The following is an 18,001-nucleotide window of genomic DNA, read 5'->3' as shown; positions in this document are numbered from 1 at the left end:
GAGAGCTGAGAGGCAGAGCTGCCGTTAAGCAGATTGTGAAGTGAAATGTGTGGAGCATGGTGGAGAAGCCAAGAATAGAAGGAGAGTTCAGTGACTTCATTAATTAAATAAACAGCACTCTGTTCCACTTCCAGGCATGCTTAGCAGCACTCCTGTGGACAACTGTCATCACATTTTGGAGAATGCCTTCAACTCCAGCTTGGTTAGAAACACAACCGATGTAGTATCTTGTTGCCAGAGTCTATTGAACAGGTATTGTATTCTTGATGATAACTTCTTTATATCCATCATTAATAATAAAAATAGACCAAAAGACCCCAACCACTTATTTTTGTAACTTCATAACTCTTAATATAAGAACTTGTCTGGCAGTTCTAACCACCTTTCATCTTGACTAACTAAGACTAGAAACCATAGCACTAACCAGTGCTGCTCCAACATTTTAATATGCCCCCAGCTGTGTATTAGGTGCTTTGTATGAATTAGCTCACTTAAACCTTGCAGCCGCTGTATAAGTTAGGCACTACCGCTTTTTTAAGCATTAGATAAAATCTGGGCTTGGGGAGGCAACGTCACTTACCCAAGCAAAATGAGTGCAAGCAAGATCAAGATAGAAAGACCCAAGAAAATTTGGGTCTTCCTGCCCATAGAGCCCATGCCCTAGTAGTTACTAGGTACTGCCTCCCTTTCAAGGGTATCAAGCAATGCAGGCTTCCCTGACAACACGATGATGGTGATGCTACAGTGGATGAGGGGCCATCAGTGACCCATGCCAGCCACCCCCACTCCGTACAGTCTCTATCTTCAAAAGCAGTATCACCACTCCATCTGCCCTTCTTAATGTGCACGTGTTTTTATAAGGATTGCTTCTATCCTTTATTCTTTTACTCTAGAGGAAATAAGGTGAGTCTTTCAGGCCAAACAGGATTTAAGAGTCAAAACTACTTCTCTGGTGCCTCTGTCCTTAACCCACCCTAACTGGAATGTGAGGCAGGATATCAGCTTCTCGCCCTATGCAATCTCTAATGTGTCATCTTCTCCTCATCTACTGTTTCTGTTTTCTAAGGCTCAACTAACTGTTTTATTCTACTTTTCACCAGCACTGTTGCCAACGGTCCCGGTGACGTCATCCCAGCAGGAAACCATAGCCTGTATTCTTTGAAACACTGCTGCAATTTGTTGAATCCACCAACACTAAACTGCAGTTGGATTCCTTTTTGAGTTCAGACACTTCTCCAACAGAAAAAATGTGAAGAAGGTTTTGGAATACCTTGAGTAATTTATTTGTGTTTTCATTTTTGTTCAGGCACAAGAGTAATTTTTTTTAATCCGTGTGTAAATAGTTGACTTGTGTTTGTGTGTGTGTGTGTGTGGTGATGGTGGTGATGATGAAGTAGGGACCTAAATGCCCAAAGGACTCTTTATCTCCAAAGTACAATATACTAGGATATTTCTAATTATTGATCATTTGTATCATATTTTTCTTGGAACTTACTGTGCCCTTTCAGTATTTAGACTTTATTTTAGAAAAAATATATTTACGTGTCTTTTCCCTCTGTTCTCTATGTTCTGGTGTCAGCCTTCATAAAAGCCTATGGAATAGTGTGTCAGGGATGCCAATTATTCATATGCTGGTTCTCCTTTGTTTGCTATGGCTATTATTTTTCTTTCTCACTCTTTTTTCTCTTTGTAACTGTTTGCACTTTTCTATTCTATTTTATTCCTGAGAGTTAATTAAATTTCTTCCTTTTCAAATTCAAAAATTAATATTCACTTCTAATAAAAGTGGCAATTTTACACACACACACACACAATTTTCTCTCCACCCTGTTCACCCCAGCTCTCTTTCCAGTACCACACCCTGAGATTATTGTTAATGGTCTAGTACATGCATCTTTCTCTAAACATATAAAAATGTGGCAGATTTGTTGTTTCTACACAAGTAGAATGAATCTATTTACATATCACCTTCATCTTCTTTTCACTTGGAGTGTGTGTGATTTTACATAAAAGAGATAATATACACTCTGGGGGAGGGAGGGAGTTAGAGGTTTTATTTTCTTTCTACTTGTTTCCTTCTTCCTCTCCCCTGCCCCATCACATCCAGGTAACCCAAGTTAAATAACCCGATGCATCATTTTCTGTACCTTTTTTATGTTCTGGTCATATTTTATAAACATATCCATCTACTGAGGATTGGAATGGTAGTTTTACAATACTGGTATTACTCACATTTTTATGTGGTTTACTTTTCTTCTATAACAATACTTTGTAGATATTCTAGTCCACTGGCAAACTTTAACTATTCTTTTCAAAGGCTTCATTATAGTCCATGACATATTATATATATGTATACTAGTCACTACTCTATGGACAAGCATTCACTTTGTTTTCAGTTTTTTGTTTTTGTTTTTGTTTGGTGTTTTTTGGTTTGGTTTGGTTTGGTTTTTTTGTTTTGTTTTGTTTTTGTTTGTTTGGCTACTTTGAACTGTGCTTGTCAGTTTATGTACCAGTGCTTTCATTTCCTATAGCAGTGTTATCTGATCAAAATATAATGCAAGTTGCATATAATTTGACATTTTTTAGTAACCACATTGAAAAAGTAAAAAGAAACTGGTAAAATTAACTTTAACAATATATTATTATTATTATTATATATTAGTAATACATTTTTTCAATGAGATATTTTATATTCTTTTTATTGTATTAAATCTTTAAAAAATCTAGTGTATATTTTATACTTAGAGCTTATCTTGAGAAACTAAATTTTCATTGGCAAGGCAATCTGTAATTAGATCTCATAAAATTTACAATTGAAAAATAAATTTGCATACCCAGGTTGTTCCAGATAATACCTAAAAGTTTTCCAATAACTGAAATTAGTATCAGTTTTAAAATTTTAGTTCCTCAGTTCCATATATGAAATAGCTCCATATTTCAAATATTCATGATTAACATAATGGACAATGAAATTTTACAGGATGATTTCCTACATGAATTGAAGTGTGTGTATATATTTGGTATTAATATATGTTGCCAGACTGCTTCTTAGAGAAATATGTTGTCTTAATTTTCATCTGCTTTGCAATATAAATTTTCTGATGTGTTTTATTCATCTACTTCTGTGAGTATGTGTGATATTTCCTTTTAAATACTATATGTTCAGATAAGTTGCATGCTGATTTCTATTTTAATGTTGTTTCTTTTTTAATGTTTGAGGGAGGGAGATACTATTCCTGAGCCATATTATGGGAAAGGATAGTAAGGGTAGGATCAGGCAAATCAGCTGGTGAGCACTTGAGGCTCGTTGCCTCCAGAAACCTTATCAATCCCCTGTGAACATTGTGAGTGGCTCTGGGCTGGCTGGAAGTTTCCCTTTTCCCAGTGAAGCCAGTCGATGGAGGGTTTTGGTGGACGGTGATGTCTTCACTCTTCTTTGGCAGACGTAGAAGTTGGAGGGCTCTTTGTTCCTCACAGTTTATCCTTCACCCAGCCATAGTCTTCTAAGATGTCAAAGATGGAGTGTCTGTGTGTTTCCTGTGTGTTTCCTCGGTTGTCACCTGAGGTCACTTAGTGCTGACAGCATGTTGCTATCAGTCTGTGCACCCTGACCTTGTTTCAAGCCAAGGCTGTGAAATCTACTTTGAAGAATTCTGTGATGTCTTGTCTGTCTATGAAATCTGAAGTCCCTAGCCGTCTTTCTGAGTCTATCTTTCACACTGACACAGTTTTCACTAATCTGAAAGTCCTTTTTTATTTTATTTTATTTTTTAAACATCTTTATTGCAGTATAATTGCTGTACAATGGTGTGTTAATTTCTGCTTTATAACAAAGTGAATCAGCTATACATATACATATATCCCCATATCCCCTCCCTCTTGCGTCTCCCTCCCACCCTCCCTATCCCACCCCTCTAGGTGGTCACAAAGCACCAAACTGATCTCCCTGTGCTATGCAGCTGCTTCCCACTAGCTATCTATTTTACATTTGGTAGTATATATTAGTCCATGCCACTCTCTCACTTCATCCCAGCTTACCCTTCCCCCTCCCCGTGTCCTCAAGTCCATTCTCTACATCTGCATCTTTATTCCTGTCCTGCCCCTAGGTTCTTCAGAACCATTTTTTGAAAGCCCTTTTTTTTTTTTTTTTTTTTTTTTAAATTTATTTATTTATTTATTTAGGCTGCGTTGGGTCTTCGTTGCTGCGCGCGGGCTTTCTCTAGTTGTGGCGAGCGGGGGCTACTCTTCGTTGCGGTGGCTTCTCGTTGCGGAGCACAGGCTCTAGACATGTGGGCTTCAGTAGTTGCAGCACGTGGGCTCAGTAGTTGTGGCTCACGGGTTCCAGAGCACAGGCTCAGTAGTTGTGGCACACGGGCTTAGTTGTTCCACGGCATGTGGGATCTTCCCGGACCAGGGCTCGAACCCGTGTCCCCTGCATTGGCAGGCGGATTCTTAACCACTGTGCCACCAGGGAAGTCCCTTGAAAGCCCTTTTTTAAATACAGTTATGAGTCCAGTTATGAATGTTTCCTAATTTCAATAAAGATGGAAGTTTGCTTTCCGGCTTTTTATCCTCCTTGTTATTTTCCATTGGTTTGCAAAAGGGGAGGGGGTCAGAAATGGCATTTCTCTCTCCAATCCAGAAGCTATAGTTATAAACAAATTCTCTGACCTTACAGAAGACTTAGGGTCTCAGCCAAAAATAGTTGGAGTCATGGAATATGGAAATTTTTCTTTGATTTTTCTTTCTACTGGTAAAATAGAACATCCAAGCAATTAGGTCTGAGTGAGAAGGTCTCTGTAACTACACAGATTACTAACATGCATCATTTTGAACATGCTCCCACCTAATTGCTTTCATGTTTCTGTGGTTTAGTTAGGCTGGTAGGCCATCGTGAAGAGCTTAAGATGTGCACCTGCCCAGTGAGGCTGACTTCCAATTACAGAACAATTCCAAAATCGGGCATGATTATAAAGAAGGTATTGAAGGACACAGTGTGCCAGGAAGGATTAAACTACTCTGAATGTACTGGAGCAGGGGAAGCGGAGGCGATCATTCACATTTTAAAGAGGCAGGAGCACAGGATTAAAGAAATCCTTGGTACATGTGCACCATATGGGGCTAATGAACCACATGGTCCTAAGAAAAGCTACCTTTTTACAACCTGTTACTTAATAAAAGCAACTTTGTTTTAAGCTGAAGCAGGAAGAAAAGTGTACACACTTGTCCATTCTTTTTCTGGATCACAAGCTTATGATGATGAGTGTATTTTCCTTTTTATTACAAAGGCAATGTGATTGCCCCTGGATGTAGAGGGAGTTCTTTCTACTCTGGTCTTTAGTAGACTACATGGCATTTCTATTTCAAGAGACTTTAGAAAGTAAATGATGGATCTGCACCAAGCCAGTTCCTCTACTCACTATGCCTTTTGCAAAATAGGAAGACAGTGACTGATACAAGGGGTACAGCCTATAGCCATGGAATAGAGAAAAGCACTCAAATGACAATCTTGAAATTTAGTCCTCTGGCGACTGAAGACCAACCACTTTATTTTTTCTTACTTTCTTTCTTTCTTTTTTCTTTTTTTCTTTTTTTTGGCTGCTTCTGGAGTCCTTACCACTGGATCGCCAAGGAATTCCCCAATCACTTTAGTATGAGAAACCAAGATTAGGAAAAAAACTGATGTCTTACAAGTCATGTTTACATGAAGAATCAGACCCGTATCTTCCATGTACTGGGCATGCTTCCAGTAACACTCATAAAATAAGAGGACTGTAGGGGTCTGGGCAAGATGGCGGAAGAGTAAGACGCGGAGATCACCTTCCTTCCCACAGATACAGTAGAAATACATCTACACGTGGAACTGCTCCTACAGAACACCCGCTGAACGCTGGCATAAGACGTCAGACCTCCCAAAAGGCAAGAAAATCCCCACGTACTTGGGTAGGGCAAAAGAAAAAAGAAATAACAGAGACAAAAGAATAGGGACGGGACCTGCACCAGTGGGAGGGAGCTGTGAAGGAGGAAAGGTTTCCACACACTAGGAAGCCTCTTCGGGGGCAGAGACTGCGGGTGGCAGAGGGGGGAAGCTTCAGAGCCACGGAGGAGAGCGCAGCCACAGGGGTGCGGAGGGCAAAGCGGAGAGATTCCCGCACAGAGGATCGGCGCGGAGCAGCACTCACCAGCCCGAGAGGCTTGTCTGCTCAGCCGCCGGGGCGGAGGCTGGGAGCTGAGGCTCGGGCTTCGGTGCTAGCCGGGAGGGAGTCCGGGAAAAAGACTGCAGCTGCCGAAGAGGCAAGAGACTTTTTCTTGCCTCGTTGTTTTGCGGCGCGCAAGGAGGGGGGATTCAGAGCGCCGCCTAAACGAGCTCCAGAGACGGGCGCGAGCCGCGGCTATCAGCGCGGATCCCACAGCAACAGGGGTGCGGAGGGCAAAGCGGAGAGATTCCCGCACAGAGGATCGGTGCCGACCAGCACTCACCAGCCCGAGAGGCTTGTCTGCTCACCCGCCAGGGCGGGCGGGGGCTGGGAGCTGAGGCTCGGGCTTCGGTCGGATCGCAGGGAGAGGACTGGGGTTGGCTGCGTGAACACAGCCTGAAGGGGCTAGCCCACCACAGCTAACCGGAGGGAGCCCGAGAAAAAGTCTGCAGCTGCCGAAGAAGCAAGAGACTTTTTCTTGCCTCTTTGTTTCATGGCGCGCAAGGAGAGGGGATTCAGAGCGCCGCTTAAACAAACTCCAGAGACGGGCGTGAGCCGCGGCTATCAGCGCGGACCCCAGAGGCGGGCGCGAGCCGCGGCTATCAGCGCAGACCCCCAGAGACGGGTGCGAGCCGCAGCTATCAGCTCGGACCCCAGAGACAGGCGCGAGCCGCGGTTATCAGCGCGGACCCCAGAGACGGGCATGAGACGCTAAGGCTGCTGCTGCCGCCACCAAAAAGCCTGTGTGCGAGCACAGGTCACTCTCCACACCACCCCTCCCGGGAGCCAGTGCAGCCCGCCATGGCCAGGCTCCCGTGGTCCGGGGACAACTTCCCTGGGAGAGCGCACGGCACGCCTCAGGCTGCTGCAACGTCACGCCAGCTTCTGCCGCCGCAGGCTCGCCCCGCCTCCTCCGTACCGCTCCCTCCCCCTCGCCTGACTGAGCCAGAGCCCCCGAATCAGCTGCTCCTTTAACCCCGTTCTGTCTGGGCGGGGAACAGACGCCCTCAGGCGACCTACATGCAGGGGCGGGTCCAAATCCAAAGCTGAACCCCGGGAGCTGTACGAACAAAGAAGAGAAAGGGAAATCTCTCCCAGCAGCCTCAGAAGCAGCGGATTAAAGCTCCACAAACAACTTGATGTGCCTGCATCTGTTGAATACCTGAATAGACAACGAATCATCCCAAATTTAGGAGGTGGACTTTGGGAGCAGGATATATTAATTTTTCCCCTTTTCCTTTTTTTGTGAGTGTATATGTGTATGCTTCTGGGTGAGATTTTGTCTGTATAGCTTTGCTCTCACCGTTAGTCCTAGGGTTAGGTCCGTCTGTTTTGTTTTTGTTTTTGTTTTTTACTTAAAAAAAATTTTTATTCCCAAATAAATGTTTTCTTAATAATTTTTTCCTTATTTTCTATTTTTAAAAAAAAATTTTTTTAATAAGTTTTTTCATATTTTTTATTTTAAAAAATTAAAAAATTTTTTTCTTAATAAATTTTTTTCTTAATAATTTTTTTCTTATTTTTTATTATAAAAAATAAATAAATCTATTTTGAAAAATTAAAAAAATTCTTTTCTTAATAAATTTATTCTTAATAATTTTTTTCTTATTTTTTACTATAATAGCTTTATTTTATTTTATTTTATCCTCTTTCTTTCTTTCTTTCTATTTTTTCTCCCTTTTATTCTGAGCCGTGTGGATGAAAGGCTCTTAGTGCTCCAGCCAGGCATCAGGGCTGTGCCTCTGAGGTGGGAGAGCCAACTTCAGGACACTGGTCCACAAGAGACCTCCCAGCTCCACGTAATACCAAGCAGCGAAAATCTTTCAGAGATCTCCATCTCAACATCAAGACCCAGCTTCACTCAACGACCAGCAAGCTACAGTGCTGGACACCCTATGCCAAACAACTAGCAAGACAGGAACACAGCCCCATCCATTAACAGAGAGGCTGCCTAAAATCATAATAAGGCCACAGACACCCCAAAGTACACCACCAGACGTGGACGTGCCCACCAGAAAGACAAGATCCAACCTCATCCACCAGAACACAGGCACTAGTTCCCTCCACCAGGAAGCCTACACAACCCACGGAACCAACCTTAGCCACTGGGGACAGATACCAAAAACAACGGGAACTACGAACCTGCAGCCTGTGAAAAGGAGACCCCAAACACAGTAAGATAAGCAAAATGAGAAGACAAAAAAACACACAGCAGGTGAAGGAGCAGGGTCAAAACACACCAGACCTAACAAATGAAGAGGAAATAGGTAGTCTACCTGAAAAATATTTCAGAATAATGATAGTAAAGATGATCCAAAATCTTGGAAATAGAATAGACAAAATGCAAGAAACATTTAACAAGGACCTAGAAGAACTAAAGAGGAACCAAGCAACGATGAAAAACACAATAAATGAAATTAAAAATACTCTAGACGGGATCAATAGCAGAATAACTGAGGCAGAAGAACGGATAAGTGACCTGGAAGATAAAATAGTGGAAATAACTACTGCAGACCAGAATAAAGAAAAAAGAATGAAAAGAACTGAGGACAGTCTCAGAGACCTCTGGGACAACATTAAACACACCAACATTCGAATTATAGGGGTCCCAGAAGAAGAAGGGAAAAAGAAAGGGACTGAGAAAATATTTGAAGAGATTATAGTTGAAAACTTCCCTAATATGGGAAAGGAAATAGTTAATCAAGTCCTGGAAGCACAGAGAGTCCCATACAGGATAAATCCAAGGAGAAACACACCAAGACACATATTAATCAAACTATTCAAAATCAAATATAAAGAAAACATATTAAAAGCAGCAAGGGAAAAACAACAAATAACACACAAGGGCATCCCCATAAGGTTAACAGCTGATCTTTCAGCAAAAACTCTGCAAGCCAGAAGGGAGTGGCAGGATATACATAAAGTGATGAAGGAGCAAAACCTACAACCAAGGTTACTCTACCCAGCAAGGATCTCATTCAGATTTGATGGAGAAATTAAAACCTTTACAGACAAGCAAAAGCTGAGAGAGTTCAGCACCACCAAACCAGCTTTACAACAAATGCTAAAGGAACTTCTCTAGGCAAGAAACACAAGAGAAGGAAAACACCTACAATAACAAACCCAAAACATTTAAGAAAATGGGAATAGGAACATACATATCGATAATTACCTTAAATGTAAATGGATTAAATGCTCCCACCAAAAGACACAGACTGGCTGAATGCATACAAAAACAAGACCCATATATACGCTGTCTACAAGAGACCCACTTCAGACCTAGAGACACATACAGACTGAAAGTGAGGGGATGGAAAAAGATATTCCATGCAAATGGAAATCAAAAGAAAGCTGGAGTAGCAATTCTCATATCAGACAAAATAGACTTTAAAATAAAGACAATTACAAGAGACAAAGACGGACACTATATAATGATCAAGGGATCGATCCAAGAGGAAGGTATAACAATTGTAAATATTTATGCACCCAACATAGGAGCACCTCAATACATAAGGCAAATACTAACAGCCATAAAAGGGGAAATCGACAGTAACACAATCATAGTAGGGGACTTTAACACCCCACTTTCACCAATGGACAGATCATCCAAAATGAAAATAAATAAGGAAACACAAGCTTTAAATGATACATTAAACAAGATGGACTTAATTGATATTTATAGGACATTCCACCCAAAAACAACAGAATACACATTTTTCTCAAGTGCTCATGGAACATTCTCCAGGATAGATCGTATCTTGGGTCACAAATCAAGCCTTGGTAAATTTTAAAAAACTGAAATCGTATCAAGTATCTTTTCTGACCACAACGTTATGAGACTAGATATCAATTACAGGAAAAGATCTGTAAAAAATACAAACACATGGAGGCTACACAATACACTACTTAATAACGAAGTGATCACTGAAGAAATCAAAGGGGAAATCAAAAAATACCTAGAAACAAATGACAATGGAGACACGACGACCCAAAACCTATGGGATGCAGCAAAAGCAGTTCTAAGAGGGAAGTTTATAGCAATACAAGCCTACATCAAGAAACAGGAAACATCTCGAATAAACAACCTAACCTTGCACCTAAAGCAATTAGAGAAAGAAGAACAAAAAAACCCCAAGGCTAGCAGAAGGAAAGAAATCATAAAGATCAGATCAGAAATAAATGAAAAAGAAATGAAGGAAACAATAGCAAAAATCAATGAAACTAAAAGCTGGTTCTTTGAGAAGATAAACAAAATTGATAAACCATTAGCCAGACTCATCAAGAGAAAAAGGGAGAAGACTCAAATCAATAGAATCAGAAATGAAAAAGGAGAAGTAACCACTGACACTGCAGAAATACAAACGATCGTGAGAGATTACTACAAGCAACACTATGCCAATAAAATGGACAACCTGGAAGAAATGGACAGATTCTTAGAAATGCACAACCTGCCGAGACTGAACCAGGAAGAAATAGAAAATATGAACAGACCAATCACAAGCACTGAAATTGAAACTGTGATTAAAAATCTTCCAACACACAAAAGCCCAGGACCAGATGGCTTCACAGGCGAATTCTATCAAACATTTAGAGAAGAGCTAACACCTATCCTTCTCAAACTCTTCCAAAATATTGCAGAGGGAGGAACACTCCCCAACTCATTCTATGAGGCCACCATCACCCTGATACCAAAACCAGACAAAGATGTCACAAAGAAAGAAAACTACAGGCCAATATCACTGATGAACATAGATGCAAAAATCCTCAACAAAATACTAGCAAACAGAATCCAACAGCACATTAAAAGGATCATACACCATGATCAAGTGGGGTTTATTCCAGGAATGCAAGGATTCTTCAATATACGCAAATCAATCAACGTGATACATCATATTAACAAATTGAAGGAGAAAAACCATATGATCATCTCAATAGATGCAGAGAAAGCTTTCGACAAAATTCAACACCCATTTATGATAAAAGCCCTGCAGAAAGTAGGCATAGAGGGAACTTTCCTCAACATAATAAAGGCCATATATGACAAACCCACAGCCAACATTGTCCTCAATGGTGAAAAACTGAAACCATTTCCACTAAGATCAGGAACAAGACAAGGTTGCCCACTCTCACCACTATTATTCAACATAGTTTTGGAAGTGTTAGCCACAGCAATCAGAGAAGAAAAAGAAATAAAAGGAATCCAAATCGGAAAAGAAGAAGTAAAGCTGTCACTCTTTGCAGATGACATGATACTATACATAGAGAATCCAAAAGATGCTACCAGAAAACTACTAGAGCTAATCAATGAATTTGGTAAAGTAGCAGGATACAAAATTAATGCACAGAAATCTCTTGCATTCCTGTATAGTAATGATGAAAAATCTGAAAGTGAAATTAAGAAAACACTCCCGTTTACCATTGCAACAAAAAGAATAAAATATCTAGGAATAAACCTACCTAAGGAGACAAAAGACCTCTATGCAGAAAATTATAGGACACTGATGAAAGAAATTAAAGATGATACAAATAGATGGAGAGATATACCATGTTCTTGGATAGGAAGAATCAACATTGTGAAAATGACTCTGCTACCCAAAGCAATCTACAGATTCAATGCAATCCCTATCAAACTACCACTGGCATTTTTCACAGAACTAGAACAAAAAATTTCACAATTTGTATGGAAACACAAAAGACCCCGAATAGCCAAAGCAATCTTGAGAACGAAAAATGGAGCTGGAGGAATCAGGCTCCCTGACTTCAGACTATATTACAAAGCTACAGTAATCAAGACAGTTTGGTACTGGCACAAAAACAGAAATATAGATCAATGGAACAGAATAGAAAGCCCAGAGATAAACCCACGCACATATGGTCACCTTATCTTTGATAAAGGAGGCAAGCATATACAGTGGAGAAAAGACAGCCTCTTCAATAAGTGGTGCTGGGAAAACTGGACAGGTACATGTAAAAGTATGAAATTAGAACACTCCCTGACACCATACACAAAAATAAACTCAAAATGGATTAAAGACCTAAGTGTAAGGCCAGACACTATCAAACTCTTAGAGGAAAACATAGGCAGAACACTCTATGACATAAATCACAGCAAGATCCTTTTTGACCCAGGTCCTAGAGAAATGGAAATAAAAACACAAATAAACAAATAGGACCTAATGAAACTTAAAAGCTTTTGCACAGCAAAGGAAACCATAAACAAGACCAAAAGACAACCCTCAGAATGGGAGAAAATATTTGCAAATGAAGCAACTGACAAAGGATTAATCTCCAAGATTTACAAGCAGCTCATGCAGCTCAATAACAAAAAAACAAACAACCCAATCCAAAAATGGGCAGAAGACCTAAATAGACATTTCTCCAAAGAAGATATACAGATTGCCAACAGACACATGAAAGAATGCTCAACATCATTAATCATTAGAGAAATGCAAATCAAAACTACAATGAGGTATCATCTCACACCGGTCAGAATGGCCATCATCAAAAAATCTAGAAACAATAAATGCTGGAGAGGGTGTGGAGAAAAGGGAACACTCTTGCACTGTTGGTGGGAATGTAAATTGATACAGCCACTATGGAGAACAGTATGGAGGTTCCTTAAAAAACTAAAAATAGAACTACCATATGACCCAGCAATCCCACTACTGGGCATATACCCTGAGAAAACCATAATTCAGAAAGAGTCATGTACCAAAATATTCATTGCAGCTCTGTTTACAATAGCCAGGACATGGAAGCAACCTAGGTGTCCATCATCGGATGAATGGATAAAGAAGATGTGGCACATATATACAATGGAATATTACTCAGCCATAAAAAGAAATGAAATGGAGGTATTTGTAATGAGGTGGATGGAGTTAGAGTCTGTCATACAGAGTGAAGTAAGTCAGAAAGAGAAAAAGAAATACAGTATGCTAACACATATATATGGAATCTAAGGGAAAAAAAAAAAAAAAGGTCATGAAGAACCTAGTGGCAAGACGGGAATAAAGACACAGACCTACTAGAGAATGGACTTGAGGATATGGGGAGGGGGAGGGGTGAGATGTGACAGGGTGAGAGAGTGTCATGGACATATATACACTACCAAATGTAAAATAGATAGCTAGTGGGAAGCAGCCGCATAGCACAGGGAGATCAGCTCGGTGCTTTGTGACCACCTAGAGGGGTGGGATAGGGAGGGTGGGAGGGAGGGAGACGCAAGAGGGAAGAGATATGGGAACATATGTATATGTATAACTGATTCACTTTGTTATAAAGCAGAAACTAACACCATTGTAAAGCAATTATACTTCAATAAAGATGTTTAAAAAAATAAAATTAAAAAAAAAATAAGAGGACTGTAGAATCCTAAGTCACTCAGAAATGCCTCATCTCCTTCCACTCTCCCCCCAACCCACTTTAAGTCATGTAAATCCACCAAATCTATAGATTACTATAGCTAAAAGGAGAATTAGGGCAATATTCCCTGGTCTAATCTGAGTTCCTTCAACTGCAGAGTACCTACCTCATTTCATAATTGTTAACCCATATGTCTGTCTGACCCACTAGACAGACTACTAATTCCTATGTATCTCCAGTACTAGTGCCTGACATCTAGTAGACATTCAGTAAATGTTTATTCAATGAATGAATGAATGAATATTGCAAAATGACTAACCTTCACATAAGCAAGAATAGTTAACTGGATCATTGTTAAAAACTTTTTAAAAATATCACCCAAAAATGCATACTCAGAATAAAAATTGCAAATGATATGCCAGTGTGTATAATGGAGAAATTGGAAATCTTCCTCCCACCTCAATCTCATTCCCCATAGTTAGCCACAGTGAACACTGGTATCACTGTTAATTTTTCTCAGTATATAATAAACTATACAGTAATTATAACTATCAAACTGGAGTGAATGAATCTTCTTTCAAGCCCAATGCCAGAATTACTTTCACCTTCTATTTCTTGGCAACATCATGCACACGATTTTGCTTGTCTTACAGCATTAACTGTCCTGAACAATGATTAGCAAATGAAGTTCAAGCAACTGGTCTTCCTGATAATCTCTGCAAGGCCAGTTGGCAATTCAGTAGTGTTATCTACCTTGAAGCTAAATGGAATCATTAAAAGCATCTCAATACCCAACATAAATAGGTGTACTTAAGTAACCAGATTCTTTCTGCTTATATGAGCAATTGTTCTGCTATCATATTTGGAAAAGCTCTTATAGGAAACAGGAAACCACAAGCTGGTTGCCACTGCTGGCAGGTATGGAATATGATTCAGCAGCTAAGCGTCCATCTCTGTACCTGAACTGTCAGTGTTCAAATCCTGGCCCCAGCCACTAGCTCCATTACCTTAGATATTTATGTAACTGCTCTGTGCCTCAGTTTCCCCATCTGTAAAGTGCAAACAAACACATCTCTTCCCTCATATTTTTGTGAGAATTAAGTAAGTTAAATCATGTAAAGCACTTAGAAAAATGTCTCACAGAGAAAGGCTATAAAAGACACTTTTTCTTCATTGAGGTATCATTTATATACAGTAAATGTACGATTTTAAGTGTACATTTTGATGAGTTTTGACAAATACATACATCCATGTGACCATCGCCCCAATCAAGATGGAGCACACTTCCATCATTTCAGAAAGCTCCCTGGTACCCCTCCCCAGTCAATCTCACCCCCACGCTCCCATACTCCCAGGCAAGCCTGATTGATTTTCTTTCCCCTAGAGATTAGTTCAAATAAACGATTCAGCTAGAACGTCATGTAAATGGATTCAGACAGCACATGCTTTTTTGTCTCTTGCTTTTCTCATTCAGCATAATGAATTTAAGTTTTATCCAGTAGGTCATTCTGTTTTTATTGCCGAGTATTATTCCATTGTATGACTACACCACCATTTATATATCACTTCTACTCTTGATTGACATTTAGGTTGTCTTTAGTTTTTGTGGAATATTTGCTTTTGAGAGAGATTTCTATTTGCCACACACTCTTTAGGAGTTTCGGAATATCTTAAGCTTCAGAAATATAAATTGGAATGTGGAGAAGGCATCGTTTACCACATGGGGGTTTGCTCCTTATCACCCTTCCTCTCCCTCATAATCTTGCTGAATCTTTTTACTATATGTTGTTCTTCACAGGGATTTTCAAGATGGTGGGCTTCAGGCCACAAACTGGAAGACCAGTGATGACTGAGTCTCAGTGGGGAATAACTGAGAGACTAGAGCACCATGAGGTCACTCTTGGTTGAATAGAATGTTGATTAGCCTTCTCCTACATACCGCATGATGGCACTTTCACTGTACTGCATTCTGAGAAAACTCACGGGGCTTTTCTAAGTCTCCAGTAAAAGTAAATTACCTTAACATTTGTAGTACAAGAACATGAGTTAAAAATAGACAAGAAATGTAAAAAACATTTTGTAGTTTGCAAGTATTGTAGGAAAGCCCAACACATATTTGAGGTGAGCTTTGATCATACCATGACAGATTTTGGCTCCAATAGCTTGCAAGGTACAGAAGCATCCATCAACTAAAAATTTTGTTACTTAGGAGCCATGATAAACTTAATCCCATTTGTGGGAAAGATTGGCCAGTTCTTAAAAGCACTTGTGCAAAACAAAGACTCAAATTCTCATTAGAATTCACCCATCAAAATTCAACATGCCCTTTCTGAGATGGACATCTCAAACAGTTGAGAATTATTTGCTCTCTTTGACCATCCATTCATCAATGTCTGGCCATGTAAAACAGGTTATCCAGAAAGTAAGGGTTTCTGTGTACACTTAAACCAAAAAGAACCAAACAGAAGGAAACGGTATGTTCTTGGGGACTCACGAGAGGTCCTCCTGTTGCAGTCTGACTTCAGTACTGTTTCCATAGCAACAGACTCCAGCGTTCTCAAACAAGGGTCAGGTGCTCACAGGAGGCTGCAGCTGGACACTGAAGAAAGTTTTCTTTCTCAAAAGTTACAGAAGTATTCAAAAAAAATTCAATCAAAATTCCATCTAAAATTGGCAGGAGGGTGGTCTTCTAGATGACCTGAAAATAAAATTAATTTCTTAAATACTCTCTCCTCCCTCTTCCCATTAATACCAGGAAAATGTTTGGGGAGAATTTTATTCAGGTTACAGTTTCTTACAAGTGCCTCTGGTCAGATAGGACAGACACTGTCCAGACATCAATAGCGAGGAACAGGTCAGAGATCCAGAGAATTTCCCCAGCAGCTGGCCAGAGCCTGGGGGTTCCTGAGAGGATAAGGCAGAGATTTGGGGCTCCAGAGGTGGCTCCCTATGTTGGCCTGCTACAACTGTATAGGGAGAGGTGCTCAGAGGTGTTTTTGTCTCTACCCCTTCTCATAATACCTTTTATAAGATGCTTTATTGCAAAAGTAATCAGCCTTATTTTTGTAGAAAAATATTCAAAATCTGAAGAAGAAAATAAAAACATTATCCATATCCCATCACAAAATATAACAAGTGCTAATAATCTGTGGTATATAGTCATTCAATGTGTGTGTTTGCTTAAGACTTTCAAAATGAGATCACTATTGTGATTTACTTTGAGGCCAGCTTTTCCCTCTTAATATATCATGAACACTTTTGCATGTTGTTAACTATTCTCCTACATCATCATTTGTAAATGGCTGCTGTGCATCCCACTGTATCACTGTACCAGAATTTACCTAATCTCTTATGGTTGGCTATTACAGATGTTTCCCATTTTTCATGATTATCAACACAACGACAATACATATTCTTGCAGTCAAAACTTTGCACAAATTCATGATTAGTTCCTTGTAAGACATACAAAAATGCTAGAGACACATAGAGATTTTATCTCCCAACATAACGTTTCTTATCTTATGCTAAGTCTCAGGGCAAAGCCAAATGATCTAACTTTGAATGGACAACATATTTACAGTATAAAGCCTGTCCACCTGCTAGATTCTGCTGGCAATCAAGAAGGTAAATGAAACATGACAGCAAGCTTGGGCTTGTGTGGGATTTTATACACTAAACAGTGACATCAGCTTTGTAAAAACCCTGGGCAAATGACACACCAGGTTATCTTCATCTGATGAATTTTCTAGTTCCATACTTGAAACTGAAAGTGATTTCTCTATGTCTTGAGTGGGCTTTTGTACTGCCAACACAGATTAACTGGGTACGGATAAAACAAAAGTAAGTTTGAATGCCAACTCCCAACCCCACTTAGACCCAGTCCAGCAAGAAAAAAGTCCTAGTCCATGGAGAATCAAAAAGTATGGTTCCTGCCAGTTCCGCTGGATATAGGGCAAGCTGACGGTAGGGGATGGGAGAGCACTGCATCGGTCCTTGGGCCTGGGTCTGTTCACCCAGTTAGGGGAGGGCCAGAAATTTCCAGCAAAAGCAGGATCCGGAATTGTGTGTCTTATCTCCTCAGGTTGCCCAGGAGAGCAGCCATGGGTTCTCTTTTGCAGGGAGACGGAGTAGAGTCAACTCCCTGTACCTACCGATGGTTCACAAATAGCCGCATACTATACACCTGTTCTGTACCTAGCTCTTTGTCACTTAATGATATATCCTAGGACTCCTTCTAAATCACTATATAAAAACTTCATTCGTTTGTACATATCATATGGATCTAGTATGATTTATTTACTGGTTTTCTATTTATGTTATATCCTACATTTTGCACCCCCAAAATGCTGCAGTAAATAGCCTCCACGTATGTCGCTTCACTTATGTGTGAGTATACTTGTAGGAGAAATTTCTAGAAGTGGAATTGCTGAAACTTAGGTCAT

The 18,001-nt window shown here is 40.1% G+C and overlaps 2 protein-coding genes across 4 annotated transcripts in view; one reads left to right on the top strand and one right to left on the bottom strand.

The window, feature by feature from the left end:
* Window positions 1-1,221, top strand: part of SLC28A3 (solute carrier family 28 member 3) — a 56,661-nt gene extending 55,440 nt beyond the window's left edge. The window contains exons 17-18 of the mRNA XM_061200544.1: window positions 135-252; window positions 1,101-1,221. Coding sequence (XP_061056527.1) covers window positions 135-252; window positions 1,101-1,221 — 239 coding nt within the window. The remainder of the gene's footprint in view (window positions 1-134; window positions 253-1,100) is intronic.
* Window positions 1-18,001, bottom strand: part of RMI1 (RecQ mediated genome instability 1) — a 389,280-nt gene that overhangs the window by 127,879 nt on the left and 243,400 nt on the right. The window lies entirely within an intron of this gene.

The sequence above is a fragment of the Eubalaena glacialis genome, chromosome 9, assembly GCF_028564815.1.
Source record: "Eubalaena glacialis isolate mEubGla1 chromosome 9, mEubGla1.1.hap2.+ XY, whole genome shotgun sequence".
NCBI classification, from domain to species: domain Eukaryota; kingdom Metazoa; phylum Chordata; class Mammalia; order Artiodactyla; family Balaenidae; genus Eubalaena; species Eubalaena glacialis.
This window is presented reverse-complemented; position numbering and strand designations above follow the sequence as displayed.